Source organism: Osmerus eperlanus, chromosome 12, assembly GCF_963692335.1.
Source record: "Osmerus eperlanus chromosome 12, fOsmEpe2.1, whole genome shotgun sequence".
Classification (NCBI taxonomy): Eukaryota; Metazoa; Chordata; class Actinopteri; order Osmeriformes; family Osmeridae; genus Osmerus; species Osmerus eperlanus.
Genome location: NC_085029.1, coordinates 13,403,673 through 13,421,288, shown reverse-complemented (window position 1 = coordinate 13,421,288; position 17,616 = coordinate 13,403,673). Strand labels below are relative to the sequence as shown.

The 17,616-nt window shown below is 41.0% G+C and overlaps 2 protein-coding genes across 2 annotated transcripts; both read left to right on the top strand.

Moving 5' to 3' along the window:
* The first annotated feature begins 137 nt into the window (after positions 1-137).
* Positions 138-9,585, top strand: lgi1b (leucine-rich, glioma inactivated 1b). Its single transcript, XM_062474490.1, has 9 exons — positions 138-268; positions 1,465-1,852; positions 2,103-2,174; positions 3,174-3,245; positions 3,346-3,417; positions 6,936-7,007; positions 7,147-7,316; positions 7,542-7,706; positions 7,958-9,585. Exons 2-9 carry the CDS (start codon positions 1,662-1,664, stop codon positions 8,773-8,775), a joined length of 1,632 nt encoding a protein of 543 aa, XP_062330474.1. The 5' UTR covers positions 138-268; positions 1,465-1,661; the 3' UTR covers positions 8,776-9,585.
* A 156-nt stretch (positions 9,586-9,741) lies between these two features.
* Positions 9,742-13,507, top strand: slc35g1 (solute carrier family 35 member G1). Its single transcript, XM_062474491.1, has 4 exons — positions 9,742-10,172; positions 11,261-11,441; positions 12,075-12,257; positions 12,385-13,507. The coding sequence occupies exons 1-4, from the start codon at positions 9,848-9,850 to the stop codon at positions 12,944-12,946; spliced, it is 1,251 nt and encodes a 416-aa protein (XP_062330475.1). The 5' UTR covers positions 9,742-9,847; the 3' UTR covers positions 12,947-13,507.
* Positions 13,508-17,616: the final 4,109 nt, after the last annotated feature.

Sequence of the window (17,616 nt, the reverse complement as noted above, 5' to 3'; positions counted from 1 at the left end):
GACTTTTCGTGATATTGAGGCAGCTTTCCCCATCCTTGTGAATAGACCGTTCCGGTTCATGAGCGCGCATAAATAACAGCATTCGTCGCTCATAACATAAGCGCTTCTCTCTCTCTCCTCCTTTCTCTCTCTCGCTTTCTCTCTAACCATGTCCCCTGAGATTTCACCCTTTCATCTTTTCTTATGGTCGAGGCAGTCACACACCAATAATAAAACGTATTTATGTCTAATTATAAGCTAAACCATTGCTCTATTATTGTATGCGCTGGTAAGGTTTGAAGAATCGAAGGATATCGCTGCCATGACATTTTAATTCAATCTTCAACGATCAACCTTTGTCTTTTTATTTAACCCTTTCACGCATATGGTCACTACAGTGGACAGCTATTCAAAACTCTGTTTCTTGTATATGCATGGGTTTTGGTGGTTTAGTTGCACATCAGCCACTCTAGTGGACGCTTTTGCGTCATCCCATACACTGCTACCCAGTTGTTCTAAGTGAAACAAAATTTTCGAAATTCCAAGATGGCCGACGGATTTTCAAAAACGCTAGCTAGCGCATAAATATCTTACCAATCCTTCTATAGAGAATCGTAGGTAAATAAAATGTGGTAACATAAAGTAACTACTAAGGAGCAATACTATTGTAAAATATTCGAAGTATATTGCTTTTATTTTGGGAGGAAATTACAATTGATCATCTGTCCACTAAATTGGACAACATGCGTCACTGGCTTTAAATCAACCACAATTTATTCTAGTACTGCAACTTTGATTTTCTTGAAAACACTTCATTTGCACCAACTTTTTGGGCTGTTATAATTTGATTTATGTTTTTTTTACCTGCCTGTTGGTTTTTGCTCCAACAACACTCATTTGACTTTATTCTACACTAGTTACCTGATCAACCAGCTAATTATTAGATTCAGGTGCTAGATTGTTGGGGCTAAAACCTACAGGCAGGTAGCTCCCCAGGAGCAGGGTTGGAGACCCCTGTTTTAGATGTTTCTCACACTTGATTCAAATGACTGAGTTGTAATCTAGCTCAGCAGAAGCCTGATAACGACCATTCATTTGAATCAGGTGTGTTGGAGCACGGGAACCATGCATGGCAGGGATGCATTTCATTGAGAAAGATGGTAAAATATGTGACACAGCAGTTTTAACAGCATAATATATGATTTTTACCATTGGTTTGGTTAATCCATATTTCTTCAGTTTCTTATTTGTTTACAACCCGTATGCATGTTGTCCACCTGAGTGGACAAAAACTAGGCCTACTACTATAAAAAATGTGTGTATAAAATAAATAATGTTCAAAATAAATAATGTTCAACTACATTTTTGTATGCCTAAAGAGGACTAAAAACACATGGGGAAAAAAATCCAAACTAAGGTTGTCATAATTCATGCATGAAAGGGTTAATCTCCCGTTCTGCATTTCTCATTCTTATCGCCTTGCAGAACGAATCTCTTGGATTACTGCCTGGTCTAGTCATTGAGACACAAGCGGCATTCTCGCCACGGCTCAACGGACACTCACGGATCAAATTTAACCACATTCGGCCAATTCGTCTGTGATTCGAATATCCGATATTGAACAAGAGGTTCATGTTTAGGGATATTTTCAGAGCTGGTTGTGACCAGAGAAGACCGAAAGCATGGGATATGCAAACAGAGCCGTGAAAGGATGTGCGGTGTTTCTGTGGGTCGCCACCGTCGTTCTCTTAGCGGAGAGCAGAAGAGTGAAGCAACCCAGATGTCCTGCATCTTGTACCTGTTCTAAAGATAATGCCCTGTGCGTGAATATCCGATCCGTCCCACACAGTTTCCCAACCGACGTCTTCTCATTGTAAGTTGGAACTGAATAACTGGAATTGTTTCTTTTTATTTTTTTCTGTGAACATAGACCATAATTTGATGGTCATATCTTGCTTTGTTCAATCGTTTTCAAAATGTTGAATATTTATTAAGGCGTGGGTTTATGGTAAATGTACATATCAATACATTGAATTTAAATTTAATTTCGCATCATGTTAATACAACTGACTAATTATTGGCCTTTTCACACATTCTTCTCATGTGTTTATTGTCCCATGCAGGTCTTTTGTCAACTCAGGCTTCAATGAAATCACAGGTGGTAGCTTCGTTTACACACCGGCCATTCGGCTTCTGTAAGTTTCTATATGCTATATTTATTCATATGCAGTCCGTCTTCCTCATGCACGTCTCCATCTTTATGTTCCCCAGGGTCTGATATTTGCATCAACAAAGCCCTGATCAGTGGCCTCCCATTGGATTCGCGTCCCCTCATGGCTAGACTGTTCTGTATGCGTGATGGTTTCAAGGGGATTCTCTCATGGTGTTGCGATTATGCAATGTGCTTCTGGGAGGAATAACCATAGGCTTCTGTTCCATCAATGTATTTAGCACCACAAACGCTTTGATGTCTTTGATAGATTGTTTGTAACATCACGAATTACTTAAACAAAAACCATGTTCCATTATTTATTCTAACAGTGAGTTCATTGCTTTGCTCCATTTCTTAAAACATGTTCATAACTCGCCCCCAAGCTCAACAATGTACTCACAGTTACGCAAATGGACATTTCATACAGGTACTTCAGTTGCCCTCATAAAAATGTGTCACAAAGCATTCATTCAATCTTGCAAAACATTTATATTGGCATGGCCCCTCTCCAGTTTGGGGCCAAATGAGTCTGAACGTGTACAAAATATCAACGCTGTTTAATGGGAACTATGGGAGCCACTGATCTGTTATTGTTGTCATTGGAGTTGTGCCCTCTCAAGATTGGCTGGAATGCTATGTGATTGCTGGGAAGCATGGTCAAATTGATGCATCAGTTTAAATAAACATCAAGTAGGAACAGAATCAGGGGCAAAAAAAAGTATCTAGTCTATGGGATTGCCTTGCATTTCTTTTTTTTTAATGAATTCTGATTGTCATCATTTTGTTTGGGAAATTATTGACCTTAAGTTTTGCCTCCCTCGATTATGTAAAAATGTTGGATACGGAATCTCAAATTCCGGCATTCAAAAGAAGGACCACATTGTCTCTTTATGATTACGATGTGGTCATCATCTGGTGTGCCATTAATGATGCATTATATAGACTAGAGAACACATAGTTATTTGTGTCTTTTTCTTTACAGCTTATTCAGTGCTAATTCATTTGACTTAATTGATGAAGATGCCTTCCTAGGTCTGCCCCACCTAGAGTACCTGTAAGTAACTCATCTGCAACATTTAAAATGTGTATGTTTACTACTAACAATGACATGGCTTTGTATTTGTGCATAACCCTGTTATTCCCTAATTTAATAGGTTCATCGAAAACAACAAGATAGAATCTATCTCCCCGTTTGCTTTCCGAGGCCTGAAAGCCCTGATACATCTGTAAGTACCAGTACAGTACACCAATACATCAATGTCCCATTGTCCCTTTCAATACTGTAATCTTTGTCAATGTCAGAAATGCTACAAGCTATGCTATCCCAGTGATATTGACCAAGGTGAGTCTGCCTTGGCTGCCAGATCAGGTTGCCAAAACAAATGATTGGCTGGCTGTATTGTCCTGGGCATCGCTTTGCATCACTATGGAATGGCTGCATCTCTGTTTTATATCAGTGTTTTCATTTCAGTTTGATGTTCATGTTGTCATTCAAATTGGAAAGAGGAATGAGAGGAGAAGTGGATTTGTACAGTAATTTTGTTCTGCAGAATTGGTGATATATTCACCCTTTGGGTTAAATAAAATCCACATCTTTCACAATATTTTTGTGGAATGCACACACTGTTTGCAACTCTGAAATGTTAGAGTACAGTGCATTCAAAACATAACCAAGAACAAGCTGAGCTGCATAAAGGTCAAACCTAAATATACTTTGTGTTCTGTAACCCTAAACGCTTCTTTACCCCAGTCCCTTGGACGTAAGACTCTCTCCTTAACCACTCATTATTAAGCAACTGATAAAAAAGTGTTTAGGATCACACCCCTCATCAAAAACTTTTGTTTGGACATTAAAGATCCTGTAAAGTGGAATTAAAAACGAGTTTCAAGTTCACCACACCACAGAATAATGTGTTATTAACTACCTATCCAAATTCGAATGAAAAAAAACACCGACAAGTATGTTAAATTAGGCTTTGAAATCGTAAGAAAATCAGCAGTCTTCTCAGTTCGAGACTGGTGGGGGCGTGTCGCCTGAAGGAGCTGAAGCTCGGCCCACTCGCTGGAAGGCGCCGCCTCTCTCAAGTAAGCTACCTACGACCCAGATAATGGACGCTACGTCAAGCCGAACAAAACAGTATAGAAACGAATGTATTTGTTCAATGAGTGAAACATACAGATGCATATAAATGAAATATTCCCCTGAGCTGTAACACAGGAGTAAACATTTACAGCAGACAGTGAGCTCTCTAAATACTTCTAGCACATTACAGTAGCTACCATTTCACCAAAATACCATCATTCTACACCGAGTAGCCTAATCAAGTTAGCGGTTTGCACTAATTATAGCAGAGATACCTCTGGAAAAGTTATCTAGTATAATTATAACACAGAACTGAGTGATGAACTGTTGGCGGCGGTGGATGGTCCAGGCGCGACCGGAGGATGAACGGCCGGGGGGGCGATGCTCGGTACGGCTCCGCGCTGCAAGAGAAGCCGTGTGTTGGTGAACCTCGTCTGTCTCTGGTCCATGTAAAACTGTCCGCCGTGAAATGGTCAGTGGCGCAGAGGCGGCTGTTGGAGTTTATCCGAAGCTTTCCATGAACGTGGCTCTTCACAAAATCTATCCACCATCTTTCCTTTCATTATCAATAGGGAACTTAAATGGTGTTGCAGCGCAGCTGGAGTTCTTGCATCCAGGGAAGATGCAGTTGCGGGTGGTGGGAGACATCCTGAAGCTAGCTAGTTAGCTTATGTAAGCTACAATAACAGTACAGCAGGAGGAGCCATTCAGTGATCTGACGTAGATGGGGCGAAATGACGTAGATATGGCATTTTTTGTCTCCGCCCATTAAAACTTGATCAGAAAACGGAACAGAAACTGTTCTTTGGTCTAACTCCACATTTCAGTGCGACAAAGTTTTAGCGCTTTGCACATGCTTTCAGGAACTAATTTCACACGTATATAATGTACTTAGAAGCAAAACATGGAATTTACTTTACAGGATCTTTAAAAACGATGTTAGTTTCCACAAGGTTCACAATGACTCTTCAAATCAAATTTATTTGTATAGCCCTTTTTACACGCAAGCATGTCACATAGGGCTTCACATACGCCCATAGAACTGCCCCTCAACCAACCTAAACCCTCAAGGAAGACCAGGTCCAGCGTTGGCCGACCGACGACCAGGCAGGTGCTGACAACTCAAACCCCCCACACCACAAGGGATGTGTGTGGGGGGGGGGGACAGAGAGAGGAGAGCAGGGATTAGAGAATGCCAGGAGCAGCTAACAGGTACAGTCATAATAGAATGAGATCCCCACCGGTCAAGTGTGGACTGGTGCAGCAATTTAACACAGTAAAAAAGGGGAATTTGATGCAGCCCCACACACCAAGACAGCGACAGCCCCCCTCGGTTGGAACATGAAATCTGTTCCAGGGGAAGAGAACTCTAAAATAAGTTATACTTATAGAATAAGGATGGAAACAACCCGTCCCCCGTTGCCTCCAACTAGTAACATACTTACCTTTAACAGTCGTAGAATTGACTAAACAATAACGTTTTTAACCTAATTTTAAATGTCGAAACAGTATCAGACTCCTTAATTGAGACAGGTAATTTGTTCCAGAGAAGAGGTGCTCTATATGAGAACGCCCTACCTCCAGCTTTTTTTCTTAATTTTGGGAACCACCAGATAGCCGGCATCTTGAGATCTAAGACCGGAGACCGGAGAGGTACAGTGGTGCCAATCCATGCAGAGATTTGTAGGTTAGTAGTAGAACTTTGAAGTCAGCTCTGGCTTGGATAGGGAGCCAGTGTAGAGAGACAAGAGTAGATGTTATGTGATCAAACTTTCTTGTTCTGGTCAATAGTCTAGCAGCAGCATTTTGCACCCGCTGTAAATTTTTTAGGTGGGTAATTGGGAGGCCAGAGAACAACACATTGCAATAGTCCAATCGGGACGTAACAAATGCATGTATTAGTTTTTCGGCATCATCCTTTGAGAGAAATTTTCGTATTTTGGCAATATTACGTAGATGGAAAAATGCAGTTCTGGTAATTTGCTTAATATGGTACTCAAACGAAAGGTCTGGGTCCATTGTGACTCCTAAATTTTTTACCAGCTGGCTTTGAGAGACTTTGACGCCGTCTAGGTCTAAGGTCAGATTGGAAAAATTATTTCTATATTTTTTAGGACCGAAAATTTGAACCTCGGTTTTATCCGAATTTAGAAGAAGGAAATTTGCAGTCATCCAAGCTCTCAACCTAGAAACACATTTTTCCATAGCATGTGGAAATTCTCCAGACTTTATAGACATATATAGCTGAGTATCATCTGCATAACAGTGAAAATTTACCCCAGAGCTTCTAATTATGTTTCCTAAAGGCAGCATTATAGAGTGAAAATAACAGATAATAACTCTTGCTTAGAGACTTGTTGCTCTTGTGGTTAGCGGTAACTGATTTAAAATGTTTGTACTCGCTGTGATATATTGTTTTATTATTATTATTATTGTTTTATTATTGTTGCTTGTTCATGTTGTTCAATTGTAACTTGTTGCTCTACATGCTCTACATGCTCTTATGGTTCTTCCCTTTGGCACTTACTTTGGTTGTTCACAATGTGCGCTTCATGTTTTGGCTACTCGCAATGTTTTTGTGGCTATCTTGTTGTTATTATCACCTAGATATTTATGTGCTAAAAGTTACCTTTCTGAATGTTTTTTTTTATTTTTTATCAGGAGCCTAGCTTCCAATAACCTAGAAACATTGCCCAAAGACATTTTCAAGGGTTTGGATGCCTTGTCTAACGTGTGAGTATCAGTACTTTCCTCTAATGACATACCACACACTCTTAAGATGATGACACAGAGGGCACGGAAAACCAAAAGGCTAGGTTTCTTTTCATATAAATTTCTGTAAGTCAAATAAACGTTTCCGTTGGCCGCACAGGGATCTGCGGGGGAACAGCCTGGTATGTGACTGCAAGCTGAAGTGGCTGGTTGAATGGATGCACAGCACCAATGCCACCGTGTATACGATCTACTGCAGTGGTCCCTCTGTCTACCAGGGCAAGAAGATCAATGATCTCCTGCCTCAGTCCTTCGACTGCATCGCAGCAGGTGACTTGTCTGGTTACTGGTATTCGACTCTCAAGAATTTCTAATCCTCTTAACTATGTCCACCTCATGGTACTCAGCACTGGCTTTGTGAAGTCTGTTAGGATTTAAATGTGCTCTTATTAAACTCCAAGCTGTAGATGTACACTGTACCAAGTTGGCAGTGTGAGATAAAGATCATGCTGTTTATGTGTCTAAGATGATTTTTTGTGGGTTTTGTTGTTGCAGATTTTGCCTCCTATCAGTCCCTGAAGTTTGAATCCATCTCCGTAGAGGACTTTACCTTTGGCAACGATCAATATGTTGTGTTTGCCCAACCATTCACTGGAACATGCAGCTTTCAGGAATGGGACCATGTTGAAATGGTCTTTCGAACCTTTGATAGTATTGAAAGTGAGTAATGCTGGTTTTCAGTTTCCTGAACAAACTACAACAGTACACTATTTCATTACAGTCCCACAGAATAATTTCCTCTAAATGTATCGAGCAGTAATATTACCCAAAGCTGAGACGATTTTTGTGGGAGGGTGCACTATAGTAAAGCCACTGTATAATTCTGATATTGTTTCAGAGTACTGATCCATCAACAACCTTTGTCTAATACATTAAAACCTGATAAACCTTTGCCTCCTCTACTTGCCCAGGCACCTCTACCGTGGTGTGTAAACCCATGGTGATCGACAACCAGCTGTTCGTCATCGTGGCCCAGCTGTTCGCTGGCTCCCACATCTACAAGCGTGACACTAGCGCCAATAAGTTCATAAAGATACAAGACATAGACATCCTGAAGATCCGGAAGCCCAATGACATTGAGACGTTCCTCATTGATGGCGAGTCCTTCTTTGTTATAGCCGACAGCTCCAAGGCCGGTTCCACCACCGTGTACAAGTGGAACGGTAATGGGTTCTACTCTCACCAGTCTCTCCACCCATGGTACCGGGACACAGATGTGGAGTACCTGGAGATCTCCACCAAGCCCCACCTGATCCTCTCCAGCAGCTCCCAGAGGCCTGTGGTCTACCAGTGGAACAAGGCCCTGAAGCAGTTTGACCGACGAACCGACATTCCTGAGATGGAGGACGTCTTCGCCGTCAAGCACTTTCAGGTCAAAGGCGACCTCTTCATCTGCCTCACCCGCTTCATCGGTGACTCAAAGGTGATGCGCTGGGATGGCGCCATGTTCAAGGAGGTCCAGACGGTGCCTTCAAGAGGCTCCATGGTGTTCCAGCCAGTCGCCGTGGGCAACTGGCAATACGCCATCTTGGGCAGCGACTACTCGCTGACGCAGGTGTACCAGTGGGATGTCAAGAGTGGCCTGTTCGTTCACGCCCAGGAGCTCAACATTCAATCACCTAGAGCTTTCTCTTTGCTGTCCATCGACAACAGGGAGTTCCTCCTAGCTTCCAGCTTCAAAGGGAAATCTCAGATCTATGAGCACCTTATGATAGACCTGAGTAATTGAGAACAGATCTAAAGTAAAGGTACCTTATGACAGACCTGAGTAATTGATAACAGACCTGAGTAATTGATAAGGGAAACAATTACAGGTGTGATGATACAGTATGATACGGCAATGTGGTGTTCGCAGCACTGTGAGCAACATGAAGGGGGTTATATTGATGCAGTGTACTCTGTTTAAACTGTACCACCATAAGGATTACAAGATGATAAAACATTTTGTCAGGCTATATGCATGATATATAGTCCACTAATAATGAATAATGAACACAATTTTTGATGAATGCCTTGCTAGAAATATCCACTGCACTCACCCTTCCCCCTCTCTCCCTGTACTCTTGCCTCTTTTCTCCCTCGTAGACAAAGCCATTGTTGACTTCAACTAAGCCCTGCACTATGCAGAATCTAGCACCTGTGCTTTCACAAAATCCACCTCTGAGGTAAAGCAAATACGTATAACATAGGTATTCACAACTAACATTTGACTGACATCTACTTGCCAAATGAAATGTTTACGTTTTTACAATAATATGTAAAGTAATTTATATGACACAACCTTTTGTATTTAGAGGGGACCACTCAAATGCTATATCTTTCATATGGCGCTTTGTAGTTTAGTTTAGATTTTAAATCACTTTTTCAATTGATGAACTTACTTTTAGTGTCCTAGTAGTCAATCACACAAACCAATCTTGTGTCATTTTAATCTTGAGTTGGGGTAGTGTCTTATTGTATGTTCATGGTCTTTATCTTTATTTGTATTTTGTGTAATAAACCAGTTTAATGAAACCTCAAAAATGAAAGCCTTTTTTTGTCTAACATTCTAGTTACAAATTTGGATAATAAGGTGTGGTGGGAGAGGTAACTTGACCCCATGGGAACTCAGTTTTAAACGTTGGGCAAAGTTTTGATTGTCCAACTGCGCAGCCGGGGTTTTCTGCCTCCTGTGGTTAAAGTAATCATTGCATGCTACTCTGTAGACACCAAGGTTACATATTAATCGCTCTGTTTCACTCAGGACAAGGGGAAACACGCACTCCAAGGCATGCCACCTGTTGCATCTTTCCGAGGGTGATATGACAGAAAGTAGCGCTTCCATAGACGACCGAGTTTTATCGGTCGTTCCACGTAGACAGGAAGATATCAGAGTAGTGTTTCACAAAGTTGCCGATATCGAAGACGAGGAAGACGATGTACACGCAACAGAGAGGGTTCACTTACAAAGTAACAGTCATGATTCACCGTGTATCAGTAATGATGATGAAAAGGCAGGCAGCAACACAAAACAAGTGGACAACACCAATGCCATTCTTCGGTTCTGTTCCCGGTACACATGTTGTAGAACTGACTGCAGCGATGGGAATCCCATCCCGGCCGGGGGAGAAACCCCGTTTGATAAAGGTAGTTGAGCAGTGTTTTTTAAATTATTATTGGTATTTTATTACATTCATCATATCTATTTCGTCGATGTAAGTTTCCGGATTCGTGTCCCTCTATGATTAACTCTGAGATGAAAATTATATTGAAAGAAAATGATTAGCAGTTCGAGAGCCAATGACCTCTCTCGTAGCACGTTATGTAACTGACGTAATCTCTTGTTCTGTACAGTGTAGCAATTAACTCCCAAGTAATATAGTCCTGCTAGTAATTCAAACTCGTGTACGTCGTTATTCAAACAGTTTCTTAATCGTGAGCTGTAGAATTATGTATTTATTGAATGGTCTGATAATCCGGTTTATCATCTAAATATCATCCAGTATGACGGTGCAGTTATCCTCAAACTCAAAAGTAGAAGCCATGTATATATTTATTCCAACCATTAGCCTAATTTATAAAAACGTAAATACCCTTTTATTTCCATACAACATAGGCCCATTCCAAAATATCAGAGCCAAAACATTACTTTAAAGATTGTACAATGATCAAGCAAGGAAATAGACTCATTATTTCCTGCCTCAGATGAGTCAAGGTTCTCCTTGAAGAGACAATACTTTCCTTGTTTATTAAATATTGCTGTGTCAGGCTGACATGATTCAGAGCCTTCCTCTTACTGGCCTTCAAGTTTAAATATTTTAGTCTTGTTTTGCTTCTGTTTATGCTGGCACTGATAGCATATAGATAGAATGAACAGTAAACCTTTATAGAAACAAATTAAATATATTTTTATATAGATATAAAAACCTAAAATCATTCAGATATCAGATTTAGATTAATAATTTAGCCAACATGACAGTAATCTATCCATTAGTCATGTTGTTTTTGTGCTGTCCTTTGTTAAAGCTAAGCCCCCTATGGTGTACAAATAAGCTTCCCAAAGGTGAAGCTGCCTTTCCTGGTTTCCTAGAGAGCTTCCTTGACAACCAGACTGTCTCTCTTTTGTGGAGCTTGATCTTTTCAGCTCAGGCCTCATACCGTTCTACTGTATCTCTCTCTCTCTGTAATAACCTCGACCCACTACTCCTCCTCCTCCTCCCTGTGTCCGTCTCCAGAACCAGAGAAGAAGCGCAAGTGTCCAGGCTTGGGTATTTTCTACAGTCTCCTGTCCACAGTGTTCTTCTCTGTCATCGCCCTCCTGGTGAAGAGCATCGAGGGCATCCATGCCATAGAGATCAGCGCCATTCGCTGCTTCTTCCAGATGCTGTTTGTCATGCCTCTGCTGCTCTATCACAAGTACGTGGCACACACACATACACACAAGCTATTTCTCTCTCTCTCTGTTTGGCACGTTTGAGTGAGTGAGGAAGCAAACCTGAGACTCTGAAGGAGCTGCCAGAGACGTGATGCCACTCCCCCAGCCTCGCTCAGATTCCTAGTTAGATTGGGAATCCCATGCTCCACTGCTGTCTTTGCTTGTCCATAATAATAATACATTTTATTTGAAAACAAATCTCAAAGTGCTAATAGAGGCCTCTTTCATTATTAATTATATTAATTGTGACAAAATTCCTTTCGTGACTTATCAGCCAACATCGGTCAATTTACTGCTTTCAGTTTGTCTGTACAGGTGATTGCTGAATGTCATATTACATCTGTGTTTTGTGTGTGCTGTACCCTGTCATCCAGTCTAATTGTTATAGCTAAATATTTGGTGGAAACAGACATACAAGTCCTGTTCTGATTGGCTGTTATGTCAGACTGCTCTTCCCTCAGATGTTATTCGTAATCGGTCTCTCTCTCTCTCTCTCTCTCTCTCTCTCTCTCTCTCTCTCTCTCTCTCTCTCTCTCTCTCTCTCTCTCTCTCTCTCTCTCTCTCTCTCTCCCTTCCTTCTGTCTCATCTCCGTGTCTCCAACCCTCCCCTGCAGTATTGGATTCCTGGGCCCGAGGGACAAGCGTGTTTACCTGGTGCTGCGTGGCCTCCTGGGCTCCAACGCCATGATCCTGCTCTACTACGCCGTGCAGCAGATGCCCCTGGCGGATGCCACCATCATCATGTTCTCTAACCCTGTCTTCACCTCCCTGCTTGCCTGGATTTTTCTTAAGGAGAAGTAAAAGCGCTGCTACTACAACTACCACTTTACTGAACTTATTTTCAAAGCAGTTCTCAAAATGCCACACAAGTTAAAAAAATGTATATATAAAAAGAAGTCACTGTCCTTATTGTGTCCTCTCCAGGTGCACCATTTGGGACTGCGTTTTCACCGTTTTCACCCTGGCAGGGGTCATCCTCATTGCCCGGCCGCCCTTCCTCTTCGGGGCGCGTACGGAGGGTATCGAGGGTGACTACACCAATCACCTCAAGGGGACAATCGCTGCCTTCGGCGGCGCCATCGCTGCCGCGTTTGTCTTTGTCGTTCTCAGGAAGATGGGGAAGAGTGTCCACTACTACCTCTCTGTGTGGTACTACGCAGTCATGGGCTTCATAGAGTGCGTCATCGTTCTGTCAGTGATGGAGGAGTGGACTCTGCCCTTCTGTGGGCGGGACCGCTGGATCCTGATGTTGATTGCGGTGCTGGGGATCGCTGGGCAGATCTTCCTCACCAAGGCTCTGCAGATAGAGAAAGCCGGGCCTGTGGCCTTGATGAGGACGGTGGACGTAGTTCTGGCCTTCACTTTCCAGTTCCTCTTCTTTGACCATAAGCCGACCTGGTGGAGCCTGGGAGGGGCTCTGTGTGTGGTGGTCAGCACTAGTGGGGTGGCCCTCAGGAAGTTGTATGCCAACAAGATGAAGAGTTGACTTAAAGATGCACAAGAAAACCCTTGTCTTAATAAGGGTTAATTTAAAAACATGTTATTATTAAGTTATTAAATGTTAACCATACAAAATGAGAAAACCTTAAACGTAAATGTATTTAATGATGATGTCATAGACCTGACACCTGATGTGTCATACAATATGTTTTAGAAGATGTCATTTGATGATGTCATATAATGCTGATGTTTGAGGTAAACCAAAGAAACTTCTTACACAACGTTACTGTAAGGTTTTACATTCTCAGAGAGATGCTGGATATTGATACTTTTCGTATTGAGCATTTAATTATATACAATCTTTTTGTAACCCATATAGTCTGGAAATGGTTAAATGTGTGACAGAGGGAACTTAAGATGAAAGGTGTTTGAAAAACATTTTTGCACTTGGAAATATTGAGGGTTATAATTTTGTGTGATCAAACGCACATTTCCATTCTATTTTCCCAGTGGTAATATACATTAGCAATAAATAAAAAATGTCTAGTAACAAACTGGGAGAAAACCAGTTGCTGGTAAAACAGAATGATTCATACATCATATCAAAGTTTGAAAACTAAAAACAAGAACTCTTGGTCGGTTGATGGTCATTCAGGCATTCATGCCAAGACTGTGGAACACCTACTGCCTTCCTTTCATATTTCTACTAGCTATTAAAAATGAAGCGTTTGAGTTTGCACACTGTTATAGTACATGAGTTTTGACACCACTGTGATCATTAAGCTTTTACTCTGTAGTTTTCTTATTCATGTAAACAGCTATTTCATATGGTATCTTCCTGTTTTTCAGGAGACAAACTCAGTTGTGAATACTTTATAAAAGCACTTTCTTCAGAATTTAAAAAAGAAAGTCAAAGACTTGAATTAGTATTTACCTTGCTGTGGTAAATATATATACTCTTACTTAAATTGCACAATCATATGCAACTATGACTGTTTAAGGCTCTTATAGTAATACAAACCTCCTTTTTTTATATATGGTTGTATGATGTCTTTTTCTATATTGTTTATAAACAGTATATTAACATGTCACCATTGTTCATGGGACCATATTTGAATTCAGGTGGTCAGAGATGTAAAGGCATATAAAAGCGTCTTTATTTTTGCTATGGATTAAATAAATTATCTTAACTAAAAGTAGTCAAAGCACAATAGACTATTCTTATTATTCCTACAGTTTCTTGTAATTAAGCAATTACATGTATTACCTTTGAGCAAAACACTAATCCAGTGGATTACATTTGTACTGAAACATTAGACTCATAAGAGCTGCTTTACACAATATTACTTTCAATGAGTATTTGAAAGTATTCTTTAAAATGTAAAATATTTTGTGAGTTGATTCTGAAATAAATTGCAGATAAACAATATATATTTTGTCTCTGTATTTTGCATTGAATGTGTGTGATGACAAACTCCACAAATCATGTTTCTCATTACTGGTTTCTCCCTTGCCAGCTGGGCCCCATTGTGAGTTTAAAGACTCAGACCTTCTCATAATACGGATAGTCTGATTCACAAATCCATTTGCTATTGTTACACACAGCCATTGTTGTAATCCAGCTAAACTAACAACTCAATGGAGGACAACGGCTGAAAACAAGTCTATGTTCTCTATTGATTTGCACAAACCACTGAGTCAGGTAGCTGTCAGTGCTTTCAGTTTCTCTACCTGTGTGGTGGGGGGGCAACCATTATCATGTTCCCTGTATGGGGCTTTAGACAGTTTTAGACATGCCCTTTCTACAGCTTTCTTCCACTGCATTGATAAACAAAGCATGTATTGTAAACAAGGAATATATTGCATTAAACAAGGTCCTACAAGCTTAGTTTAAACAGACTTCATGCAGTTCACATGGAATCGTTTTTTAATATGAAGATATGTATTACCCCCTTCTTCTGTAATTACACTAATGGTTTTGACAAACAGTAGGCAACGCAAACTACAACAACCTCCTATACTCAGCAGAGGGCGTATTTTGCCTAGGTTTACATATGGTGAAGTGTGTTGTGAAGTGCTGAAGTGTTGCATGTTATTTAGAGAAATTAAACTGAATACGCTCATGTTATTGGCTGCCTTTAAAAAAATGTTTTACCCAAACTACCCAGATACAGTTCAGATAAAGAGGTACTAGATCCTTAGATCCTTTGATTAAAAGTTAATAATATGTACGGGACGACGATACATGTATTACAAATGTACAATAGGAAAACAACTATTTGTGACGTAAGGATACAAGGGTTAGTGTTAAGGCTTATTGATAATGAAATCCATCTCTTGAGTTTAGACGTCGTTACTTGGTTTGATTTAAGGGCGGAGGTCTCCAACATTCTTGCAGGATGGCATAAGACCATCAGGAGAACGGCAGGGAATTGGAAAATAATCTCTCATTTTCCAGGTTGAATAGTTAAGTTTAATAGTAGGCTAGGCCTACACACACATACACATACACGCACGCACGCACGCACACACACACACACACACACACACACACACACACACACACACACACACACACACACACACACACACACACACACACACACACACACACACCCTGAAGGGGAGTGACTGAGGGACGAGGGGCGGGCGCGGGAAGCCTAAACTACAAAATACATTGGTTGTTGCGGATAGGAAGTAAATGTGATAATAGAACAGTTTTCTGAGCATGTGTTCGAGTCGCCTCTCCTAACAAATGCATTCAGGTATTATAAACCATAGTAAAAAGGCAAATCAATAAATCGCAGCCGTCTGTCCAGCCACCTAAATCAAAATAGTTAATTCCCTTTTATTTCATTTTTAAACTTTCATCCTCAGCTACAGTGAAACGAAAGGCAACCATAGACTAGTGGTACACTGCTGCCAGACATTCCAATGTAGTGACAGTGCACTGTGCATTCGGGCTGCTTATCATTACCAGCCCTGCAACGCCTATTGTCCTCCTGAGCTGCTGCGAACTGGCCACTACAAGCCCAGCACCTCTAGTCCCAGCTGCCGCGATCAGGCGGTGTTTGGGTTTCTTCTCCTCATCTCATCAAGCCGAGCAACTCTCTTCCCGATCGCGATAGCTCATAACTCGTGTTACAGAGTAATCATCGGAAAGCAAAGCGGACTTTTCTGGATTGATTGATTCGCTGCGAATGCAAAGTTTGTTTGGTGAGTAATGTTTGTTTGTGTACTATAATTGGTTCTGCTGGAGACACATTGGCTGCAAATGCACGTGTCGCTTTGTACACCCAATATTTCGTGGCAATTCAGAACCCTTGTTATCATGTAGGATCAAATACAAATTGATAACAAGTCAATCGGTTGGCCTACATCAGCTCCAAATTGATCATCAAAGCTAATTTGTTGACAACTCGTTTGACAGGGAAATCCTAGTGTTTCCTGGAGAATTATTGCAGTTCATGACTATTGACAAATGGATCTTTTCTAATTTGATTTGTGCACACTATATTCACAACACCACGTTTTTTTTTACTTCAGAGAAAAGGTGTGCGTGTGCGTGTACGAGTCGATGTTTATGTTTTCCTAAGCTGTCCTAAGTCTCCCAAAGCTGTCTACGTGACCTCTAGCCCCACAGATATTTGGGATCACAGGTAAAAGTTGTCCTTGTCAAATTATCACAATGTCAACTCCTTTTTTGGCATTCAATTATAATGTGTCAATTAGTTGATCTCTATTTTGCAGTGTCATGATTACGCACCCTAAGTGTCCAGAGGATGCTCCAAGCGGTTCAAACAAGAGTATGGTGCAATAAAAGTATAAACGTGATGTATTCAGTCCTATAGAATTATGCAAAATCACTCAGTAGATAATGAGGCGTCTGTCAGTTGAAATAAAACTTCCTACCTAGCTAAGCAGTAGGTAGCCTACATTTTGCTCTACTACTAAAGATGCATAGAGAAGGATACTGTTCTCTCTCTCTTTATGGGGTATACAGGATAGGCTTCATTAAGTCTGGTTATTACAAAGCACAAATGTTCTAATAGACGAGATAGAAATCTGCACAGCATTTGTCCATAGTCTGCAAGTACCATCGACCCTCCAGAGGCTTGAGTCAGCCCCTCTCCCCTTGTTATTATACACACACACACACACACACACACACACACACACACACACACACACACACACACACACACACACACACACACACACACACACACACACACACACACACACACAGGCTCCCTCTTTCCACTGGCGTCCTCTGCCCAGCCTTCTAATCAGATCCATATGTTCTCCAGGACCCTCGCATGAACAGGATCCTGTTTGGTTCTGTTCTTCCCCTTCTTAACCAGACATGATCTCTGACTACTTTTGTGACACTAAAGTGGACAATATCAAGTACGTTTTCACACATTATGAAAATACCAAACAATACCGTTTCTCATATAATTTACAAATGGATTTAAAAAAAAACTATTTTACCTATTTTCTCTCTCTAGGCCAAGCCTGCTGTTAATAACTCTTATTTTTTGGAAATATGTGGTTTTCTTGAGTGTCTAATTTGCGGTCTGTGTACACAATTATGTGAAGGCTTTCTGGTGCAAGGGAAGGAATGTCCATCTATTGTTATTAGTCCTTTCTTCTGTGACCTCTTAAAGAGGGGGATTTGTCCAGGCTCTCTATGCGCCAGTCAGAACTGCAGCA

Bases quoted from the DNA above. Each gene is read 5' to 3' on its own strand.
- lgi1b (XM_062474490.1), top strand. From the start codon at position 1,662: ATGGGATATGCAAACAGAGCCGTGAAAGGATGTGCGGTGTTTCTGTGG. The intron at 1,853-2,102 runs GTAAGTTGGAAC...TGTCCCATGCAG, and splicing joins CCAACCGACGTCTTCTCATT to GTCTTTTGTCAACTCAGGCT. The intron at 7,707-7,957 runs GTGAGTAATGCT...CTACTTGCCCAG, and splicing joins AACCTTTGATAGTATTGAAA to GCACCTCTACCGTGGTGTGT.
- slc35g1 (XM_062474491.1), top strand. From the start codon at position 9,848: ATGACAGAAAGTAGCGCTTCCATAGACGACCGAGTTTTATCGGTCGTT. The intron at 10,173-11,260 runs GTAGTTGAGCAG...GTCCGTCTCCAG, and splicing joins AGAAACCCCGTTTGATAAAG to AACCAGAGAAGAAGCGCAAG. The intron at 12,258-12,384 runs GTAAAAGCGCTG...TGTCCTCTCCAG, and splicing joins TGGATTTTTCTTAAGGAGAA to GTGCACCATTTGGGACTGCG.